General features: G+C 36.8%; 1 protein-coding gene across 1 annotated transcript in view; it reads right to left on the reverse strand.

The window, feature by feature from the left end:
• The window catches only part of RELN (reelin), a gene marked incomplete at both ends in the record, with an annotated part of 436674 nt that overhangs the window by 108530 nt on the left and 304849 nt on the right, over positions 1–23295 (reverse strand). The window contains 4 exons of the mRNA XM_084229490.1: positions 3744–3930; positions 4764–4901; positions 10887–10999; positions 12048–12240. Of these exons, the coding sequence (XP_084085616.1) occupies positions 3744–3930; positions 4764–4901; positions 10887–10999; positions 12048–12240 (631 nt within the window). The remainder of the gene's footprint in view (positions 1–3743; positions 3931–4763; positions 4902–10886; positions 11000–12047; positions 12241–23295) is intronic.

A 23295-nucleotide genomic window follows, 5' to 3' on the forward strand; every position in this document is an offset into this window, starting at 1 on the left:
TCTTTCTCTCTCTGTTTTTCAACAAATAATTATTGGCTGCCAATTATACCAGGCACAACACTATGTGTTATGAAAACAAACACAAAAGGAGTTAATGAATGTGACAGTGATAGTAGTGACAAGTGAGAGTAAGTTCTTGTCTTGTTGAGTTCTACTTTGTCATAGATCATTTATCAATTCAGCAATCTATTCAGTCTCTATGGTATTTATTTGCATGAAATGCCTAGCACACATAACATGCATTTCTGAGTAAAACACCTTATCTAGAATTGTTTAGTTAAGCAGGACTCTGCATTTTATTGGTTGATGTGAGGGGAAAAAATGATTAATACAAGTATAGCACATAAATGAGAGAGTGATTCAAAGAGAGGAGAGAGCACAGTAGTTTGTCATAGTCCCAGAAATCCCCATGGAAGCAGCAGGTTATGAACAGGATGCTGACAGTTTTACATGGATGCAGAGACTATTGGAGGCCATGAAGACAAGGAAACAAACCTGGGATGATAAGAGCTTCCTGGTTAGAGCAGAGGGCTTGTGTTTGGGACTAAAAATAAGTTACGTGGGAAGGGCAGTGGTATTGACCATCCTGAACAGCTGTGATAGTACAGTAACAGGACTGAAACACGATTTCAGATAAATTAATCCATAGCAATGTGCTAAAGGTAAGGGGTTTTGCTTCTGTATTTCAGTCTTACTGGCTGGTGGGGGCTGCTGAGTTTTAGATACCATTTCTCTGCCAAAGGATTATGCACATGCCTCTGGCTATGCCAATCATAGAACACCACTTCCCCAGGACGCTGAGACTGGCCACTCAGAAACCTTCCTCAGAATTCCCTACTGAGCTGCTTAGAAAGCTGTGGCCACAGTTCTACTCTAGTAATGAAACAACTGATCTGAAAATAGTCTATTTTCAAGGAGAGAGTTCTGTGGGCATTTGAGTTTCTTGGTCCAGATATCTCTGAGGCCAGTTCCATCTGAGCACTCTTTGTGTTTTGTCTACATAGGCTAAATTTCCTTCTTTTTTTTCCCCTTAAGCTAGTTTCTCTCACTTAGAATTCAAAAAAGATCTGGCTGACAGAAGAGAAAAAAATAAAAACATTATCCTTAGGTATGCTGACAAAAAAATCTAGGGAGGAAACTGGATTGGGAGGGGAAGAAATGATTTTTTTTTGAAATGCTAATTTTAAGTTAGTGGCAAGGAATATAAATGGGATATTTAAAGGTATTGATTTAAAATTTATTCTCCTAAAATGTAATTTTGATAGCTAACATTTACTGAGCTATTTTTATGTGTCCAACATGCTCTTTTACCTGTATTAACTCATTTAACCCTCTCAACATCCTACTTTTCATTTGAGATATCAGGAGATATTATAACCTTGCAATATGAATTTACTGAGTTTTGCAGCCTAGGTACAAACAAACCCAGGTAGCTGGACGCTACAGAACATCTTGATTTAAGAAGAAAAAACATTGTTATGTAACCTCTATATGTTTAAAATACCTGTGCATACATATTTGTGGGGTGAGAGGTTTGGCCCCACACTGGGTAAGGATTCACAATCTTCTTTTAAATTAATGCTTATGGGAGGCACAATCTTCTCATTTTATAGTGTATCTATCTATCTACATATATGCAATGTATACTGGTCATGTATTCATGATTATCTCTTACAGTAATGACCAGGGGACTGTCAAATGTCAATAAGTAGAAAATATTGTTAAATGGCATCCATCCCTCATTTTCTATCAGTCTCTATCTTGTTTACTTGCTGATTCTTTGTTCTGCACCTGCATCAAAATGAAACCTGTACCTATTTTTGCATTTGCATAAATTAACTTGCCTTGGATTTCTGCCCAAACAGATACTGCAACATATCAGCCCTATGACATATCACCCACAAATGTGTGCTTGTGATGTGGCATAGATTGGGACAATTTCAGTTGTCTTAGAATTGATGTCTATAATACCTACTGGGAGAGGGATTAGAGAGAGTTGGGTTAGACATGATGCTCAATTTTGAAAACTGGAGCTACTTCCCCCCTTTAGTCCTTTTGAAGCATAATAAGGAAATGAATTGGAGAGAGGAAAAAAAGAACACTTGCCTAGATTGTAGGGAAGAAGGCAGGTCCCTTCCCCTAGCCCTAACCAAGCAGCATAATTTAGGGGATATTCAGAGAGAATCAATCTTAGAGAGATTATGACTGGTACCTCAGTCCCCATTAGTGTCACCAACCTCTTTGCCCAACCTGGTGCCGCCACTGGAGAAGTTGAACATTGCAAGAAAAATATCTATGTAGAATCCCTGTTATGGACTGTATCTGTGTGTCCCTAAAAATCACATGCTGAATGCCCAACCCCCCAGTGGGATGGTACTTAGGAGGTGGGAGCTTTGGCAAGTCTTGAGGTGGAGTCCTCAGGATGGGATTATTGCCTCAGAAGAGACTGAGGGAGTCTGCTTCTTCTCTTTCTGCTCCCTCCACTATATGAGGATAGAAGAAAGGACAAGAGAGCTTCTGCTGCCAGCTGCAAACTAAGAGGCAGGTCCTCACCAGACACCAAATCCGGCAGTGTCTTGATCTTGGACTTCCCATCTCCAAACTTTTGAGGAAGAAATGTTTGCTGTTTAAGTCACCCCACTTATGGCATTTTTGTATAGTAGCTCAAGTTAACTAAAACAGTTCCACATGAGCAGCACCACATCAAGTCAAAATAGGACCTCAGAGATATGCTCAGTTTCCTAAGAACATTTCTACATATCCCACCCACACTGCCTTTCTTCTCTCCTCCTATCACATACCTGAGATTAATGCATTGGTAAATCTAAACATTTTCCATGTGTTAGCCATTGTTCAACATGATTTACAAGTACAAACTCATTTAGCTGCATAATAATCTGGATGAGGTAGATACTCTCATTTTTTTCCATTTTATATATGAGGAAGCCAAATCACTGACAGGTTAAGTAATTTTCTTAAAGTCATACAACAAGGAAGTAGTAGAATCAGACTGAAACAGGCAATTTGGCTTTAGAGTTGTTTTGTTTTGTTTTGTTTTTTTTAAGATTTATTTATTTATACACGCACTGGCGTACAGGCCAGAGGCATGGGAGGGTGAGAGAATCCACCAGAAACAGAGCAGGGAGCAGAACAGGCAGAAGGAGTGAAATACACTGCTGAGGGGAGCAGCCGTAGAGACAGGAGAGGTCTGCTGCACCCCGTGGGAATCTCCCTGGCTTGCCGGGAATTGAACCGGCACTGCGGAGGCTGCAGACAACCTCAGAGCACTGTGCTCAACCCACTGCGCCACTGGGGAGGCCCCTAGAGTTGCTGATTTTAATCTCTAGCTTCCACCACCTCCACTACTACTCATGCCCTGACCCACAGCATTGCACACTCACATACCCTTCAAGGACCGGGTGAGAAGGGACCAAGACCCTTCCCCACTTAAAGGGCCTTAAGACACTGAAGGAAAGAAAACCAAATATTTAAATCAGGCACAAAAAGAGATAGGAATTTTAAACTGGCATATAAAATGGATGTATACCTGTCTAACCAAAAAAAATCATCCAACTATAAATTTCCAAATGTAGTTAAGGAAAAAGGAATTTGACAAGGCCTAATCAAAAGCAGGAATTTGGGGAAAAGCAAAAGCATCTCATATTTGTACCTTCTGATTTAAGGCTGCTCTACAAATCAGTTACTGAATGAGGCATTGCCTTGCTCACTTATTCTTGTCATACCTTGCTGAAGTACAGAGATGATCCAGAAGAGATGACCCCACACCCTTGTTCTGGTTTTACAATTTCTCCCCCAATAACTTCTTGCCAGTCAGACTCCCAACCATTCTGGTTCTCAAAATCTGACATAATTGTGGAAGGAAGAACAGCTTCTGGGTGGCATTCAGTGCCTTGGTATCCTGGGTCACACCTATGAGAAAGGAAGGCCAAGTGAAAAAGTCATAGACAACCCCGGTAAATGTGTGATCACGTGACCTGCAGCATTTTCTGTGTCTCACGTTTGCTTAGGTCTTAGCATTCACATTGATTTTTCTCTGTGGCTGTGGCTGTGGCTGTAACAACTTTCAGTTTTTCACACCACAAAAAAGGACAGAATCCTTTCTTAAAATAAATAATGCTGTAATGGTAGAATCACAGTACCAAGTAGCACTGAAGACAGATTGGGTATGTGTGTGAGTGGGCAGGTGAAAGAGAGATGTAGCCTTAAAAAGTCACATATTAGTATTTGTCTGCTTAACCTAAACCTACATGTAACTCTGGCCACATTTTATAGATCCCTTTCTCATTAAACCATATGTCTTTTAGTTTTTAAGTATTCCAATGTGCCCCATCTCATCCTCATTAGCGATAATCACCATCTCACGGTGTATACAACCTTGAGCTTCTGGGAAGTCATGTAGGAGAGCATGTAGCAGCTGTTTGACTCATACTTTAAAACTGTCAGGGGGAGGAAAGGGAAACAATAGCAAGGTTCTTTTAACTACCAGAGATGACTTTAGGGTTAATTAATAAACTGTGGAATTTAAATCCAGGAGGCTTCATCTTGAGGTTAGGTTTTGAAGTTTTATACTTCTTTAATTGTAACAATATTTTATATGACTAAAATAAGAACAGCGAGGAGGATCATTTTCTTTTGGCTATTTCATTATTTATCAGTCTCTTCATAAAACCCTGATGACAATGGCTGTGATATCCTTATAAATACAAATCCCTAGAGTCAGTCTCGCTGCCTGACACACGCACCTGCACAGGCCGTGGTCGCAGGAGCCATGCCCGCTGCACATGTTTGGGCACTGCTGGCCAATGTAAATGCTGTCGAGAGCCCACTCATCTTGCACTGTGTAATAGCTCTGACTCCAACGGAAGCGGGTGGCACTGGACCTAGAAACAAAGTACAGTAATAAAAACAAGATTTCAACTGGCAGGTGGTGGCACAGACAAAAAATGTCAGCATTCAAAATCTTCAGATAATGGTTTAGAGCTTGTATTTGGCTGCCAGTCATTTCTCTTTACTTTCCACTCAATTATTATGCAATTCAACATTTCTATAATGAAGGGAAGCTAAAATGAAATCTGCCTATTATGTATATATATATCTCAATCTTAATTTAATTTGAGATGTTTTAAAGAAAATTAAATTAATTTTGTTGCAGAGTTATTACTAGAAATACATAAAAACATACCAACCTTTTTTGTTTTAGACTTGCAGTTTAGTTCTCAATATAAAACAAAAGTTTTATTGGGGTGCTGTTTTAGGGTTGAGGGGATGTGCTACAATAAAAGAACAAGTAAGAACATCTGGATACACATTCCACTTATTATTTCTGAAACATTAATTTGCCTGGGTTTCATGGATAAGCTGATGTTAAATGGAGACAGAAAGTTAAAGTTCCATCTAGAAAAACAGGTGGGACCTTGTGTCATCTAAAAAAAACTAAAGAAGATCCTTGAGAGCAATGCCAAGAAAGTTTTCATTCATTTTTTTTCATGAAAGAATGTTTAGTACAACACATTCTTTTAGAATCACATCATATTTTTCACCTTTAGGAATTTTTAGGGATCCTTTACTAGTTCTTTTTACTCACAGTACAAAACAAAACAAAACGAATTTGCAGAACCAACATGCATGTTTAGCTTTATTGATTAAACCTTTCCCAAGCACACTATCTACAGATCCATTTGGTCTTAACACATTAAAGTCCCTGCATCAATTACCCACATATTAAATACTCCCTAGATACATAACAGACCATTAAAATCCTGATAAGCCTTCACTGTTTATTTTGCAAATAATCTGTGGCTAAAAGGTTGCACTTTCATCCCAGTAAGATAATCCCAGGATTCACTAAGGTGTATCCAGGAGACCTAAGTTTGCTGCATTTCAGTGCCCATCATGAGACATACAATGGGACAGATGCACTCATCCATAGTAATAGTTACTATTTGTAATTCTAACAGCCATCACAATTTTCATAGTCCCATTAAGAAATGGACTTCAGAGAAACTTACTATAAAGTAGTACATTGTCTTTGAGCATACAGTCTCACAGAAAAGAAGTAAGACTCATGCACCAGTGTCAGAAAAAAAAGTTGACTATCTTCTTTTAAGATGGATTATAATCTGAATTGAGTCCAGGAACTCAGATATACAGAGAGAGAGAGAGCTCTTCTGGGGATGAGGGATATCTTTTTTTTTCCTCAATAGTTTGCACAGGAACAGAACAAAGTAGGAATCAAAAAAAAGTCTACTAATAATGAGTCAATGAGTAGTAGATGGACAGTTCAGAAAAGGCCAGCCAGTCCATTTCTGATTTCTGTAGGTAATGGGGTGAAGAAGTATTAGGAGTCAGGGGATCTGACCCCCAGTACCCCGGCTCTGCAATTTATCAGCTGTGTGACCTTTAGTGAGAATTTTAAGCCTTCAGGGTTTTTTGTTCTTGCTTCTTAAATAAAGGGATCTGGCAAACTAATTTCTAAGATCCCTTCCAGCTCTCAAATTTAATGACTGCTCTGGTGGTTTGTTGACTGAAGTGATAGTTTATTTTCTTTATAGTCACATGCCCAAGCAAAAACCCATGGCATCCATAATTTCGAGGTTTGGGTATTTCAAGCATTAAAATGAGGTTTGAGAACTTCAGAAACCTGCCCTAGATTTTCCTTTCAAACAGTGACATGTAGTCACATTCTAAATTCTTTTTCTAAGTAAAGGAAACCTTAGATGCACCTTACAATTTCTTGAAAAGGATATTTACTTAAGATAAAAAGTTTAAAATGGATTATTCCATTTAAAATTGCAATCCACGGTTTAATGTGCTGATGTTAATTAACAGAGGAGTAAGCAAAAAGAGGTTGAATACTGGCTTCATTTTTAGTGAGAAAAAAAAAACACAACTAGTCCTGTGAGCAATCTCCTGCTGGTCACATGTGGGAACAAAAAGTGTGATCTCGCTGATTTGCAGCTCCATCACTGCTAGATATGCCCTTAATACAGATATCTAATTTGCCAATTCTCTTCCTCTCTCTTTCTCCTTCTCTTCTTAAGCTACATAACCATTCTTAGGAGCAGTCTTATGTGCTCTAGATTGAATCTGAAAGTGGGACTGCTGCCATGTGGATCATGAAATGAAGTTGACCTGCATTTAAAGTCCAAACTCTATGGATTCTGCAAAGTGACAAAATTTGACAGTCCTCTTTATTTGACTCCCCTCTACCCCACATATGAACTTCTAGACTGAAATAAAATAGCATTGAGTCATCTCTTGATAGTTTGGCAACCTGAGGAATCAAGGTAAATGGAGGCTGACTAAATTGTATTTTCCACCTTCAAAGTTAGTATAATTATATTTGCCCAATAATTCTGAAACTCATTCAGTCATTAGGTGTTGATTTGTTTATAAAGTCAGCAACTGACAGCTGTTTGTGTCTCATTAGGCCCTGTTCTTATGTAAATGTCTCTCATAAAAGCAAAATTAATTTTCATTGGGTAACAAATGTTCAGTTCATATACAATATAATTTCTCTGAGCAGGTGTATGTATATTCGATATTTCCGTTCTAAGTTGTCCTATCTAGCATATCTTCCAAAGTTAACAGATCTTTTATAGTGTAGAAACCACGTTTGCTTGCATATGTTCAATTTACAGTTACATATGCTTAACTCAAAACAGCAGAACAAATATTTTCCAAAAAGAATACTGCTTTAAACTAAACTGTATTCCCTTAATACTTGAGAAAAACATGTCTTTGCAGAAGTTTTATATGAATAATATAAAGTTACCAAGAATACCAAGGTGATTAAATGTACCATAAGCTTACAGCAGAGCTTTTAAGCATGCAGATCTCAAAACCATGATAACCAGTTGAATACGCTTTAGAAAAAAATAGCAATAATGTTTAGCAGAAACATTAAAATAAATACCCTATTGGGTTGATTAAAAAAATATTTTTGCTTTTTTTTTTACCTTGGGCTTTGAAGGAAATTTTGAAAAACAGAATTAAATTATTTATGTACATGCACTTAAAGACAAATGGTTGGGGGAATAATCTAGCAGACTTTTTTTTTCTGTTTGTAAATGAAGTACATTGTAATAAAACATCTCTTTAATTTATTGAGGTACATTGCATTAAAATTCTCTTTAATTCCCCAACTTCTATATAGCACCTCAACTGTGTGTCAGGTACTGTTGGAACTGAAGGGTTTAGGATCAATGTATTTAAAGTGTCTAAGTAACACTGATGAGATCTTTTCTGATTATACATTCAACTCAGTGGTACTATCTTTTAAGCAAATAAGCAACATATAATGTTAGTTTTAAATAATCTACAAAATTTTTCTGATAAGGAAAATATTTTTTGGATATTGAAACTATATGGATTAAGAATAATAGTTTAAAAACATGTCTGGGGATAAAAAGACATCTCTAAAATGAACTAGAATTATTATCTTACTATCATAAATTGAAATTGTACTACACATGCCAACAATTAAATACCAATATTTTTTAAATAGTGAGAATAATGCACTTAATGGTTAAAACAAAACAAAACAAAACATTGTTAGCTTACCACCCAGAATAACCAGTTTTTTAACTGTTTGATGTCTTGGGTTATTTTTTCTAATCTTGCTATATATGCTTGGAATATCACTGAAATTAAATAAAACTCTTGATTATATTCACAGCAGTAGATATGAAAAGGTAGGATGTTAGAGAAAGTAGGTACTTATATGAAGCATTAACAGTGTATCCAGGAAATTGCTCACAGTTGGATATAAAAAATATCTGTGGGGCCTCCCCTGGTGGCGCAGCGGTTGAGCACTGGGCTGCAAGGCTGCCCACAGCCTCTGCAGCGCCGGTTCATTCCCTGGCTGCCGGCGAGGGTCCCACACACACACACACAAAAAAAAAAAATCTGTGAAAATCAAATTTCAAACATAATGATAAATTGTTAAAAATAATCAAAAAGGTATTCTTATATAATGCAACAATACAATTTTCAACTAAATGAAGTACACGAATAATTCTAGATTATCTGATCATTTGATTTTTTTTTTAAATTGATGAACATTCATGTTTTTTTTTTTTTTTAAAGATTTATTTATTTTATTTATACAAGCACTGGGTACAGTCAGAAGCGCGGGAGGGTGAGAGAATTCACCAGAGCCAGAGTGGGGAACAGAACAGGCAGAAGGACTGAGGTACACCACCGAGGGGAGCAGCGGGCACGGCAGGAGAGGTCTGTGCACCATGTGGGACCCTCGCGGGCGGCCGGGGATAGAACCAGCGCTGCAGAGGCTGCGGGCAGCTTCGCAATCCAGCACTCAACTGCTGCGCCACCAGGGGAGGCCCTGATCATTTGATTTTTTACAGAGCGTACGGATTACATAAAATAATCTGAGAAAAGTTTGTTTAGTAATTTTATCTTTACATAAGGATTCTTGGACAGGAGATACCACAGAAAAATAAAATTCGTATTGTTTGATGTTTTTCTTACTACACAAATAACAGAATCTTAGCATTTCAGACTGCGAGGGACCTTTAATCATCTAATTAAGCCTCTTTATTATACTTAGAAGAAATAGGGCTTAAAGAAGTTGTTAATGGTTAAAATCATGTAATTAATTAATCACTATGAACTCAAGATTTCTCATTTACAGTCCAAGGCTCTTTCTTGGGTGAGCTCATGCTCACAAATATTCGTATTACTCATAGTATTTAACTCTTCAGCCCAAATCTCTTTTCTGAGCTTCAGATTCATAAGTGCAATTGGCTTCTTGATATTTCTGCTTGGATAGATAAGTATCTCAAGCTTCACATCACAAAAACAGAACACTTAATTTCCTGTCCCAATCCACGCCTTCAGTCTTTCCCATCTCAATCAGAGCTACTACCATCCAACATGTTTCCCAGGCCCAGAATTTAGAAATTATTTTTGTCTTCCCTTTCTACTACAGCACACCCTATTTAACAGAATATATTTCACAACTGATGGTTCTTGTCAGGTTTTTTACAATCATCTTCCAAGTCACCAACATTTATTGCCTGAAACCCCTGTACTGGTCTCCCTGTCTAATCTTCTAAAATCTATTCCTGACATACTGCTTACAATGGTTAATCTAACGTGAAACAATGCAATACTGGGGGTGGTGGGGGGCGGGGATTGTGCTCTTCTCTTTCACATTAATAAATGTTTGACTTTATTCCTAGTTTCTGAGGTTTCTGCTCCCTGGGGATGGTTTTCATTGTTACCAAAGAACATAATCGGAGAAAAAAGAGTGTAAACCAAGTTTTTGAAATTAAAAGTAGGACTTATCAGCAATGAAGCAACTTTACAACTCAAACTGTCTTGGCATAGGAGCTTTTAGATTTTTGTATCATTCCCTTTTGTATGTCAAGCCTAAAGGGACTGGCTCACTGCATTCTCCTACAAAAAACAGAGGTCAGAAAAAGCTAGGATAGGCCAGAAAACAAAGTGTAATTAGCTCTATTTTTCAAATATCCTTAGTTTGAAAGACAAACTGGATCTTTTTTTTAATTGATGGCAAATGTTTTGTTTCTTTAATTTTTGTTAATTTTTAGATGAAGTTCTTTTTTTTCTTACATCATTGTTATTTTTAGGGCAGTACTTGATTTCTCCTCTCAGGTGTTGTCCCCGAAGTTCTCCCACCACCAAAGCCCCAGAGATCCATCTGCCCCATCCCTCGTGCTCTTTCCCCTCCTCCTCTCATCGCTGCCTCAAAATCTGTGTCTTTTGATGATGACATTAAATGAATGCATCTTGCCACAGGGCTTAATTCTTCTTAACATTTAAGTCATACTAGTAGAGAAAGTAAAAGTTAAATAACAGCTATATCTAAAGACATCTCTCACCAAGTTTTCTGGGGAAGGAGCACTATGACTCTTCTCCACTGTGTGAACTCGCTGGCGTGGTAAATACTTGCTGATGTAAATTCCTGACAACTCGGCATACTTGGAAGGCATTCCTAAAAGAGTCAGGCAAAAATAAAATCTTAGAGAAGCCTAATGACATAATCTTAACTATTTGCAATATGGATGTAATCTGGGATGTTTTTTTTTTCTGTGAAGCTAAAATATCTATAAAACAAAGTGAGATACAACAGTGGATTGAAATATTTTCCAATCGTGACAAACAAAACAGAAATGGATTAGAATTCATTTTTTGAACTGTTATAATATTAGCATTTGATAAAATTATTCTATTTACTATGATTGTAACATCCCTTACTACAATGTTAGATGTTTACCAATTAAGAAAATACATTTTAAAATAATAAAAAATTTAAAAAACAAAGTAAAAAGTACATTTTATTTGTATCTAAAAAGTACATTTTATTTCAACAAACTGAATCTTTGTTTTTTTTTTCTGTGTGTTTTTTTTTAACTTTTAACTTTTATTTATTTTCCTGATGAGTGATATTCTTGTTTTATAAAGCTTTTAAAATTGATTCAGAAATACAGGCCCCCACCTTTTCAGATGCACACCAAACCCACCACCAAGACACCAACAATTCTCCACTATAGTCTACTGTCTCCTTCCCCCTTACTTCTCTACCCTCCCCCTCTGGTAGCCTCAGTTTTACAGACAGATTTCTAGAGTTTCTTTTTTTCTTTTCCTTCAGCCAAGATATACTTAAGATATTCTTAATAAGGTCTACATATAGGTAAAGAGACTTAGAAATGATATCATTAAGATACCATTAAGATATGCTACACAGAAAGAAGAGAGACATTTATAGAGAAATAGGGTCAGAGAAAACAATATTCAAAATATCATCCTAGAGTACCCATTCTTGAAGTTATTAGTATTTCTTTTTATATTTTAAATTACCTTTTAGTATCTGGTAATGCAGAATGGGGCATCCTTATAATCATTGCTGACTTTATATATCAATTCTAAATTACAAATAACAATGTTTCTTTGCGACCAAACAAACTTTTAGAATTGCTTTACTTCCAATATATAGAAAGGAGGAGGCTTCCTATCACCAGCTCTGAAGAATATAAACTTACCTCTTGGACAAGGTGCCAGGTAAGGCCATGGTTGGTTGAGTATTCCAGTTTCACCTGGTTGTCCATGTGTGGGGTGTATTTCTGGCCACAGCCCATCACCAAACTGAACTGAATCATATAGGATGCACCTATCTGCATTGACTGTGTTTCCACATAGCGCATACTTGAGGCAAGTTTAGAATCGCCTGTAAAACTGCAAGAAAGAGATGGAAATTAGAAAAATTTAAAAAGCAATGTATCAGGGGAGAATTAAGCTCTTCATTTTACACCATATGCCCCAAAAGTTTCACTTTACTTATTTAAATCATGCCAAGTACTAGAGTGGATTTCAGTCACTTAGTACATGCACTCACAATAATCTCTCTGGCCTTTCTATTGGTGACAATTGTCCCACAGGAACATGCTCTAGTAGAGGATCTCCTCAAGATGAGAAGAGAAAAGAAGCACCTGTGCAGAGCATCACCTACTACTTCATGGATGTGAAATGCCCAGGAAGCTACAAATACAAGCCATCTGTAGTCATGTGCAAATGGTGGTTTTATGTGTTGGTGATTCTGCTGCCTTTGACCAGCCTAAAAGGGGCGCCTTCAGATGGAGGCAAGGCCAAAGTACCCTGAATCAAGAGGAATAGGAAACCACCCTCTCAAGAATTAATAAATACATTTTGGGTACAATTCTCCCCACTCCAAGAACAAAACAACAAACAACAACACAAACTAAAATACAGTCTATCATGGAAACAGTATTTTTAAAGTAAATACCTAGAGTCAATAACTTAAAAATGAGTACTCATATATTGCTCATGAGAATAAATCCTTTGACTCATCTCACTATTTTTGAATATATTATAAGGACATAGTCCTAAAATCAAAGACAATTTCATAAAATATGTTGACTATTGCACATTTACTTGTTTTTTTTAAGTTTTTTTTTTTAAGATTTATTTACTTATATGAGAACTGGGGTATAGGCCAGATGTGCAGGAGGGTGAGAGGATTCACCAGAGACAGAGCGGGGAACAGAACAGGCAGACTAACTGAAAATACACTGCTGAGGGGAACAACAGGCGAGACAGGAGAGGTCTGCCATGCCATGTGGGTTGCTCCGCGGCTGGCAGGGATCAAGCCCGCACTGCAGAGGCTGCAGACAGCTTCAAAGCGCTGCACCCAACTGCCTGTGCCATCAGGGAGGCCCTGCACATTTACTTATAATAGTAATTGGTAACAATTTCAACATCAAACTGTAGGGGAAAACAAAGTGCTTAATCAGTATAGCCACCTGACAGAATATCTATATTTCAAATATTAATGAAGATAATATAATCACATTAACAAGTAAATGTTAAAAAAAAGTTTAAAAAATTCCACAAAATGATGCAAAAAGGAAATTCACCAGGATATTCATAGTGGTTGTTTGGTGGTGGGAACGTGGACAATTGAATATTTTTAATTTTTCCCCCTTACTTTCTAGTCTTCAGTTCTTGCATTAAATACTGAAAATATCATAATGTAGTTTTAAGGGTTGTGCCTCAAGTCAGTAAAATTCACATTCTTTATTGAGTCCCAATTGAGTAAGTAATTTTAAATATCTTAAAGGCATGAACAATTACTTTTTTAGAGAAAACTTCTCAAAGATTTGTAATCATCAGAGGAGATTAAAATATGGATACATTTTCCACCCTACTTAATATGGGTCAACGCCAGTATTCCCAGTGTCAGCCACATTAGGGCTTGTATACCATAGTACTTTGCTCTGCTCTTCTGAAGCAGGTCCAGTACCTTCTTCAACAATGTCTCCTATTAGGTGCCTTAGCTGCTAAAGACAAAAGAGATAATGCAATAATGCAAAAAACTCCATGAAATCTTTGAGGCATTGAATTTTTTTTTCTTGCTTATCCTTTGCTGAACTAGCAAAATAAGGAGTAAAAATTCCGACTTGCTTCTTGCCGAGACTAAGATGTTATTTAAAGATGGAATGCTGTTTAAATAGAGGATCAACATGAACTTGGGCTCAAGGTTGAAAAATATAAGAGGCTTTTCTCAACAATGACTAATTATTATTTAAACTAACAGTTTTTAAACTAAGATTATGTACTTAGACAGTAAATAGAGTAATAAAATGTAAGATCCCCGATCTCTTCTTTAGATGAATGTTTGGAAAAAGAAGGACAATATTTCATATTACTGGCCTTGCAAATCTAGTCAGTATAAACACTACTTATTATTAGTAGTGCTTATTATTATTATTCATGAAGATGTCCACCTGTTGTTGAGTCTAGGCCACATCCTAAGATTGTGCTAAACACAATACCCCATTATCTATATTAGTTCCAGCCTGAAAATAACTTTGAGAAATACAAATAAGTATCTCCATGTAACAAATAAAGAAATGGGGGTATCAAGTGAGACTCAATGAGAAATCACTTCTGCCTGACTCCGAAATCTCCTAACCCAAGCACTAGTTACCTCTTTGTCCTTAAAATACTCTAAGAGGGAGAGAAAACCTTTTTGTATAATTTCCATTTACAGTTAATTTAAAAATCATTAATTTTTACTTACTAGGCAGTAATATTCTGATGTTAGAGATTAAAAAAACCAAGATTGCTACTATGTGTTAGGATATATAGGCAGTAATTTAGAAAACAGAGCTGTGGATGCAGATTTTAGCAATTATTCAAAATGAAAGAAATCAGCACAGTGAGCTGTACAGGCAAAAACTCATTGATAGAAATTTCAGGATTTTTTAAGTAGGCAAGAAACCCCAGATGATCTTCCTGTGAGAAATAAATATACCTTTTAGCTTGTATTACCCTTGATGAGAAAGGCAGCCAAATAATTTCATTTGAAATGTTTACTTTTTTTTTTAAATTTTTTTTATATAGAGGCATGTTTTTTATTTATTTGTTTGTTTGTTTTGTTTATATATGCACTGGGTACAGTCAGAAGTGCGGGAGGGTGAGAGAATTCACCAGAGTCAGAGCGGGGAGCAGAGCAGGCAGAAGGACCGAAGTACACTGCTGAGGGGAGCAGCGGGCGGCAGGAGAGGTCTGCGCGCCATGTGGGACCCTCCTCCGGTGGCCGGGGAGCAGCCGGGGATCGAACTGGCGCCGCGAACCGGCGCCGCAGACGTCGCGGGCAGCTTCGCAACCCAGCGCTCAACCGCTGCACCACTGGGGAGGCCCTGAAATGTTTACTTTTTAAGCTACACTCTACCTCATGGGCATGTGGGGAGAAAGCCAGTGCATGGTAGCACCTGAGTTGAATGGTCTGCAAGACACGCCAAGGCAATAAAACTTTCTCAGTCCTGTCATGTATAGTATTTCCCCGCCCCAGCATTTCTGAAATAACATAGGATTATATTCACAATCACCTCTTTGTAAATTCCTTCCACCTGAGATGGTATTGTGTCCTCACAGTTCTATACAGAAACAGAAAGAAATGCTGCATTTTGCAAATATTGCCAGCACCTAACTTATGTGTAGGTTACAAATTAACCATGAAATTGGCTGAAGAGAGGAAATATTCAGACATAGACTTAACTTCTCCATGAGTTAGCCTGATGATAATAGCTTGTAAAGCTGCCAAGATGCCAAAAAAGAAACAATACAAAAATTACAGAAAAAGAAATATTAAGAGGCTAAATGAGGTCAGTTAAACAGTCACAACTTTAAATTCTTACTTAGTGCAAATATCTCTTCAACTGGTAGTTGTGGGCAGATAGGGTTGGGTAGGCTGATGCAGCTCCATCACAGCCTCTTTTCTCCCTAGTCACCTTCAGAGGTTAGTCTGGGAGCATTGACATCCATCAATTAGTTATCCCCATTGGGATATTAGAGTAAGATGCTAGGTGGCTTTACTCATTTGGCTTTAATATAAGCTTTTAAGGAAACAGATAGACTTGGCTGACATGTTCCTCTGCCTATTACTTCAACTGCCCCCCTTCTGTCCTCGAGTGGCAGCAGCCATCTTGTGACAATAATGGAAGGAATTATTAGGTGGCGGTCTCTACTGAGATGGTAGAGTAGAAAGATGGAGAGAGCCTGGGTCCCTGATGGTCTCCTTAAGCTGTTTACCAGACCTGCATTGCTTGTGACAAGTGTTGTCTCATCACTTTTGTTTATGCCATAGTCAGTCTCTTGTTTTTGTTGTAACTTAGAGCTGAATGAATGCATTTCTAATTGATACATACGTACAGTACTTCATGGTACCATATGATGGCTACCCTGATGTCTTAACAAAACACCACAAGAAAAGCACAGATTTCTGTGTCTTAACATCTTTACTATTCACAGTACCAGTTCACTTGGTTATTTTATGATTTATTTAAGACTGACTGAAAGCCAGTGATTTTAGGTCAAATCCTTTAATTTACTAAACTGCTCTTTGCTACTTGTTGAAGTCAAAAAATGTTTGTAATGGCAAAAACAAAGCTGAACTTGTCTATTACAGTCACAAAAACAGAATAGCACACATCAGCATTTTGAGAAGAAATTCTGGAGACAGAATGCATTAGGAATCAGACTTAGCTTTGTTCACATTGATTTTCAAGAATAGCTCAAAAAAGAAAGAAAAAAAGAAAAAGGAACAACAGAATAGAAGTTCCTGCATCTATTACAAGATTTAATGAGTGAATGAGGATACCTCTATTAGGACAAGAATACATACTGGTTCCTTTTCATTTCGGCCTGCAAGAAGGCTCTACTAAAACCCTGCTAAAGTGAATGAGACTAAAATGTAAACAGAGTCTCCATGATTCTATACTTAGTATAGAGTATAGCTCTTGCGGAGCCCTAACATTGTGGAGGAGGAAAACTCAGAGGCTGAGATAATGGCCCCAAGGTCACACAGTTATCAAAAAGCTAGAAACGAGGTCTTCTGACTTCTACTTTGATGTCCTTTGCTCTATGTTACACTTATCAAAGGCACTTAGAGGATTTAAATAAAAGGGGCACATGAGTGAGGGGAGAAGGTACATTTTATAAAACTTACTTAAATGTTGTAATGGATACACACACGGCTATGAGGTTATCCTCACTTAAATAAATCACTCTTTCTGCATTTCCTCGGGTGCATCCCCATTTCCAAAAAAAGGCTCTTTTATGTGAAAAGCAGAGACACATAACCAAAGGAAGTGGGAGAATACTCTGGTCACAAAGTGCCTTCAAAGCAAATGCATGTAAAACAGTCACATCAACTGAGAATGGGCAATTTTTGACACTTGATCCCTATCTCTTAAAGAATAGTCTGGTAAAGAAAGAAAAAGAAAAATACCTGATGGTCTCACTCATAGCAGGAATCTAGAAAACTTAGATAAGGGACCAGGAAAATGAATAACTATAAGAAAGTGAGAATCAAAATCAACAAACAACTATGAACCAGAGACACTCTATGGGAAGTGGGGGGCGGGGAGGGGAGGGATTGGGGTCAAAATAAGGGGTTGCAATTGTATGGGGAATATAAAAATAAAAAAAAAAGAATAGTCTGGTAAGACAAAGAGGTTGAAATATCTTTATCAATGAGCCACAATAAAAGACAATGCACTAATAGTTACACTTCTTAGAAACCTAGAGAATATTCTATTATTTTCAGAAACCCACAGAAAAGACTGACTCAGTAGAGCTCATTTCTAAAGAAACAGAACAGCAACACAAAGCTATTGTTGGGTTTGATACCATTCAGTATTTATATTCATCTGAAGAAGGACATGTGAAAGATACTTTTACAAAAAAAATGTTTACTAGAGTTGTTAGAAAAACTTGTTGATATTATGAGCTTAAACTCATTTGTTATTTCTGCTAATTTTTTTTCACAGCAGAAATGAGCATATTCTTTTAGTGGCTTATATAAATTCTATACTTATTGGAAAACTTGACCTGACAATATAGAAGCATTTAAAAAAAATAAAAATAAACAATTCTATTTACCAGAGATGATAAGTGCTAACATTTTGTTGTAGACTTTTTAATGCTTACATATTCAAAACATACACATTCACTTTTCTTTTTTAAAAAAAATTATAAAATCATAATCAACTTTTTTCTTTTACTATTTATCATTTTACCATATTGAAAAATTATGGTGAAACTGTCATTTTAATGAATAGAGCCCTATCTCTAACTATGGAAAATTTGGGGGTTGTTCCCATTTTTCACTATTATAAACAAGGCTTTATAAAGTTGCATTCTTATATATCTCTGTGTACTTGTCCAATTATTTTCTTAGGAAAAACTCCTAGAAGCAGAACTGCTTGGTGAAAGCAAATTTTAAAAGTTGACACTTACTGCCAAGTTGCCCTCCCGAAAGGTTATACCAAGAATTAGCGCAATGACTGAGATGCCAGTTCTTAACCACTTACCAATACTGAACGCTAACAATATTTTTCATTTTAGTCTACTATGCACATAGTTTTTAAATCTACATTTCCTGATACTAGAGAAGTTAAAAAGCTACTTATATTTTTGGCTACTTGTAGTTTCTTTGGTTTGTATGTGCGAGTATTATTTTCATGTGCTTTGCTCATTTTAAAAGCTGGGTTTGGGCCTCCCCGGTGGCGCAGCGGTTGAGCGCTGGGCTGTGAAGCTGCCCGCAGCCCCTGCAGCGACGGTTTGATCCCCGGCTGCTTCCCGGCCACAGGAGGCGGGTCCCACATGGCGCGCAGACCTCTCCTGCTGTCCACTGCTCCCCTCAGCAGTGTACTTAGGTCCTTCTGCCTGCTCTGCTCCCCGCTCTGGCTCTGGTGAATTCTCTCACCCTCCCGCGCTTCTGACTGTATCCAGTGCTTGTATGAATAAATAAATAAATAAATCTTTAAACAAACAAACAAACAAAAAAGCTGGGTTTATCTTTTTCTTACTTATTTGTAAAGTTCTTTATATATTGGAATATATAGTCTGTCATATGTCTTGCAACTATCCAAACCCCTCTGCTCCCAATTTGTTGTCATGTTTTGCTTTCAGGGAGGTCCCATCTGTCCTTCCAATACAAGTTTAAAAAATTTAAGTGGTGGAATATGTGACCTTTATGGTCCCTATTTTTGTGTCAAACAGCAAAGAAGAGAACGTTTTATTGGTCTCTATTGGTGTCATTTTTGTTTTTTGCAAATATCCAATGGAAATCTGAAAAGGATTTTTTTAAAGATTTATTTTATTTATGCATCTAAGAACTTGGGTATAGGCTGAGGGGGGGAGGTTTAAAAGGATTAACCAGAGACAGAGTGGGGAGCAGAACAGGCAGAATGACTGAAATACACTGCGGAGGGGAGCAGCAGGTGAGGCAGGAAATTTTTGCTGTGCCATGTGGGTTAGCTCCCTGACTGGGGATAGAACTTGTGCTGCAGTGACTGCCAATAGCTTCATTGTGCTGAGACTTAACCTCTTGTGCCACCAGGGATGCCCTGAAAATAATTTTTTATTTGTAGGGCATAAGCTTTCCATTTTCTAGAAAATCATCCTGCTAATTACTCTACATTTGTCCAGGTCCTCCCTTACCTTTGTTTAACCATTCAAGGACTAGAACAAAACAAATCACACTCTGAATTCTGGTTGTTGTAATTTCCTCTGTGTAATCCTAACAGATTTTCTGTATGGTCTCCCTGCTTTGGTATATGGTGTGTTGAAGCCCCAACTGCTTTCACTTTTCTGTGGACTTCTGTCTCCCTGGTACAACCTCTGTAATTGGTCTCTGGTCTGTAGACTCAATTCAGTCCAGAAGAGATTAATGGGTCTAGGAGTGAGGGACCACTTAACTTTTGTTCACTTTATAGTTATCAGCATACTTTCCTCCAGCATAATTTCTTTGAGAAACTCTTTCAAGTTTGAAGTTCCGAGAAGAGGACAGAATTTTCTGTTACATTGCTTGGCTCCCTTCAGTGGGGATTTTGGAAAGAAAGTAAAATATGTGCACTTAACATACCCTATTTCTATGATAAATTGATTTATTAATTTTCCCTTGGTTTCCTAACTACATTCTCCCAAACAGCTTCTCAACTGGACTGATTAGCTATATAAGAAATTTCTAGATACCAAATTAATTTTATTATCATCTCTTTTTACTACCTTCATTCAGTCTAGCTTCAGATAAACTTGAAACTTTCCACATAATACATTTTGCCATCTTTTTATTCAATATTTCATTCAAAAAGTCCTTATGGATTTCTAAGTGGCTAGATCACTCCTTATTTATCTTGTTAAGATTTCAGGGTTGAGTTGGCAATTAAAGATATTTTGGAATACACACGTGTTTCAGCATCTATTTCAGGCTGCTTTTATGTTTTTTGTCCCTAGCACCTGCTTTATTTTGCTTATCTTTACCATTCCTATTTAAAGCACATAGTTTATATTCTTTCACTTCTTCATTCTCATCTCCATTTTTTCAGTTTGGAAATTTACACATAGTTCTTCAAGTAAGGACTAGAATCTTACTTTAAATTGCATAAACTCCTAGGTCAATAAAAAGCATAATTTGAGCTGGTAAACTACTGCTTATTTAGCTTTTACAGAAAGCAGACTCTTTGCAAATAAAACTCAGCAATAAGATTGTTTTTTCTCAAGGATCATATAACTTCATGTCTGGGAGATAAAACTGGGAGGAATGTGTAACCTATGTTAGCGGTTCAGGCTGCGTGAACACAATGACCATGACTGAAATGGGCACAGTCTTCTCGTTCTGGCAGGTTGCACGCACCTACAAGATCACCGCCATGTAGATAGATGGGAAAGTCTGTGAGGAGCCACAGAGTTACTCCTCATCCTGTGTTATGATGCAGAGTTCTACCTGCAGCTAACACACACCTTTGCTTCCTCTGGATCTAGCCCAATTTACCCAATGTCAGATGCCAGATATTAATTCCAATTAAAGCTAGATTTATAGTTTATGGAAATTTGTTGGTGAGATAGTGGTTTTAAAGATGTCTGTCATTTCAGCTGTATTTTCATTTTTCCTACCTAACAGCATTTTAAAGAAATGTTTAGCAGCTGGCGTAAACTGTGGCAGAAAAGGGAAATCTCTGCCAGGTAAAAGTCAGAGTGGGAGTCAGCACAAAACACAGTCTGCGTTGGGTCCCTAAAAAGAGAAAGAGGGAGAAATAGAGGGCAACTGAGGGACAGACTGTCAGAGAGTTGACTGATGGCCCAAGGGAATACAGTTCTTCTCAACTCTTGTGGTACCTGCCAGTCTCTTGTCAGGAATCTTGGGGGTGGGGTGTGTGTGTGTGTGTGTGTGTGTGTGTGTATGTGTGAAGTTGTTACTGGCAATACTTCCCATTTATGGTGGGGGAGGAGAATTAGAGGCGTTTTAGCTGTTTTCAGGCTCTGCTACTTCTGCTAATAACTTAAACTCACTTCAGATTCTTTTATGGTTCAGAACCATCTTAGTCCTATTGCTCTTACATTGCACCCATATTAACCCCCAAAACAATTTTAGATAAGGTGAACTTATTTAATCCACATTTACACTACTTTTCATTAGCACATGCCTTTTCAACACACTCCTGTTGTTCCTTTTAGTACCCTTCCTATTTCCTCTTGTACCTCACTTCCTCTCAGAAAGTAAAATACTGGTCCACTGATAGCCTGACCAAAAATGTTCAGCATGGAGGGAAAAGGTGAGGTGAGAGAAAAATACATGGGGAATCTTTGAAATTTTCTCTTTCTTTATCATTCCAGTTTTGTACATTATTTAGAGCACACTAAAGTTAGGCCATTTTGAAATTTTATGGAGTCTTACATGTTTATTTTTGAACCTTATATATACCATTGCAAACATTAAAATGCATCCATCTTCCATGTCAATTATGCATATTATGTTGCAAAAATATTCAACTGGAATTTGTGATTTTTTTCTACTAACCATAGAAAGCAATTGCCTCAGCTATTAAATTTTCATTTAAACAACAGATAAAAATCATTGTGAATGTAAATCATCAAGTGTAAATTTTTCTTGTTAATTTGTTCAGTAGTACACTATATTGCTTCTGAAACCTCACTGACTTGGTTGAACATAAAATTTTTAGGAAAATCTAACTTTGGAGAATTACATGACTTAAAAGTCAGCTGTCTGGATGAGAGGACATGAGTCTTGAACTATCTTGAATAATGTTCCATATGTGTTTGAAAGAATATGCATTCTGCTGCTCTTGGATGTAAATATAAATGTCTGCTAAGTGTTATTTAAGGCCAATGTTTCCTTATTGATTTTGTGTCTACATGATATATCTATTGATGAAAGTGGGGCATTAAAGTCCCCTACTATTATTATATTGCTGTCTATCCCTGAGGTCTGTCAATATTTGCTTTATATATTTGGTGTTCTTAGATTGGGTACATATAATATTTACAAATGTTATATTCTCTTGCTGGAGTTACTCTTTTATCATTAAATAATGACCTTTTTGTCTCTTATTAGGTCTTTGGCTTAAAATCTATTTTTGTGTGATGTAAGTATGGCTATACTTGCTTTCATATTACTTTGCATGAAATGTATTATTTCAAGCTTCATTTTCAGCTTTAGGATATCCTTAAAGCTTAAGTGAGTCTCTTGTAGGCAACATGTAGTTGTGGTTTTTGTTGTTTTTATCCATTCAACCATTTTATGTCTTTTGATTGAAGACTCTTTTATATCTTTTGATTTCAGTTCTACATTTAAAGTTACTATGGATAGGTGTGGATTTACTATTGCCATTTTGTTAATTGCTTTCTGGTTGTTTAATAATTCTTTTGTTCCCTTTTTTCCTTTTTTTTCTTTGTAATTTGATGATTTTTTTTTGATAGTTCTATGGTTAGAATTCTTTCACTTTATTTTTTGTGCATCTACTATAGATTTTTGCTTCATACTTACCATGAGACTTACAACAGTCTATTCTAAATTCATAAGTTTGAATGCATATTAAAACTCTACATTTTCACTCCTCCCACACAGTTTTATGTTTTTGCTGTCAAAATTTACATCTTGTTGTTTTGTATATTCATTAGCAAATTATTGTGGTTATAGTTATTTAACTATTTTTGTCTCTTAACCTTCATCCTAGATTTGTAAGTGATTTATTCATCACTATTATAACATTCTGAATTTAACTATAAATTTGTACTTAGTGATATTTATATTTTTAATAAACTTTAATTAAAAATTTCCCTTAATGATATTAAAATATATGTAAGAGGTTTTAAAGACCATTTCTAACATAAAGCAGACAGAGGTTATGATTTCAGATAATATGTATGGAAGGAATGAAAGTACAACAAATAATTAAAAGC

This window comes from Talpa europaea (assembly GCF_964194135.1).
Source record: "Talpa europaea genome assembly, chromosome: 3".
NCBI classification, from domain to species: domain Eukaryota; kingdom Metazoa; phylum Chordata; class Mammalia; order Eulipotyphla; family Talpidae; genus Talpa; species Talpa europaea.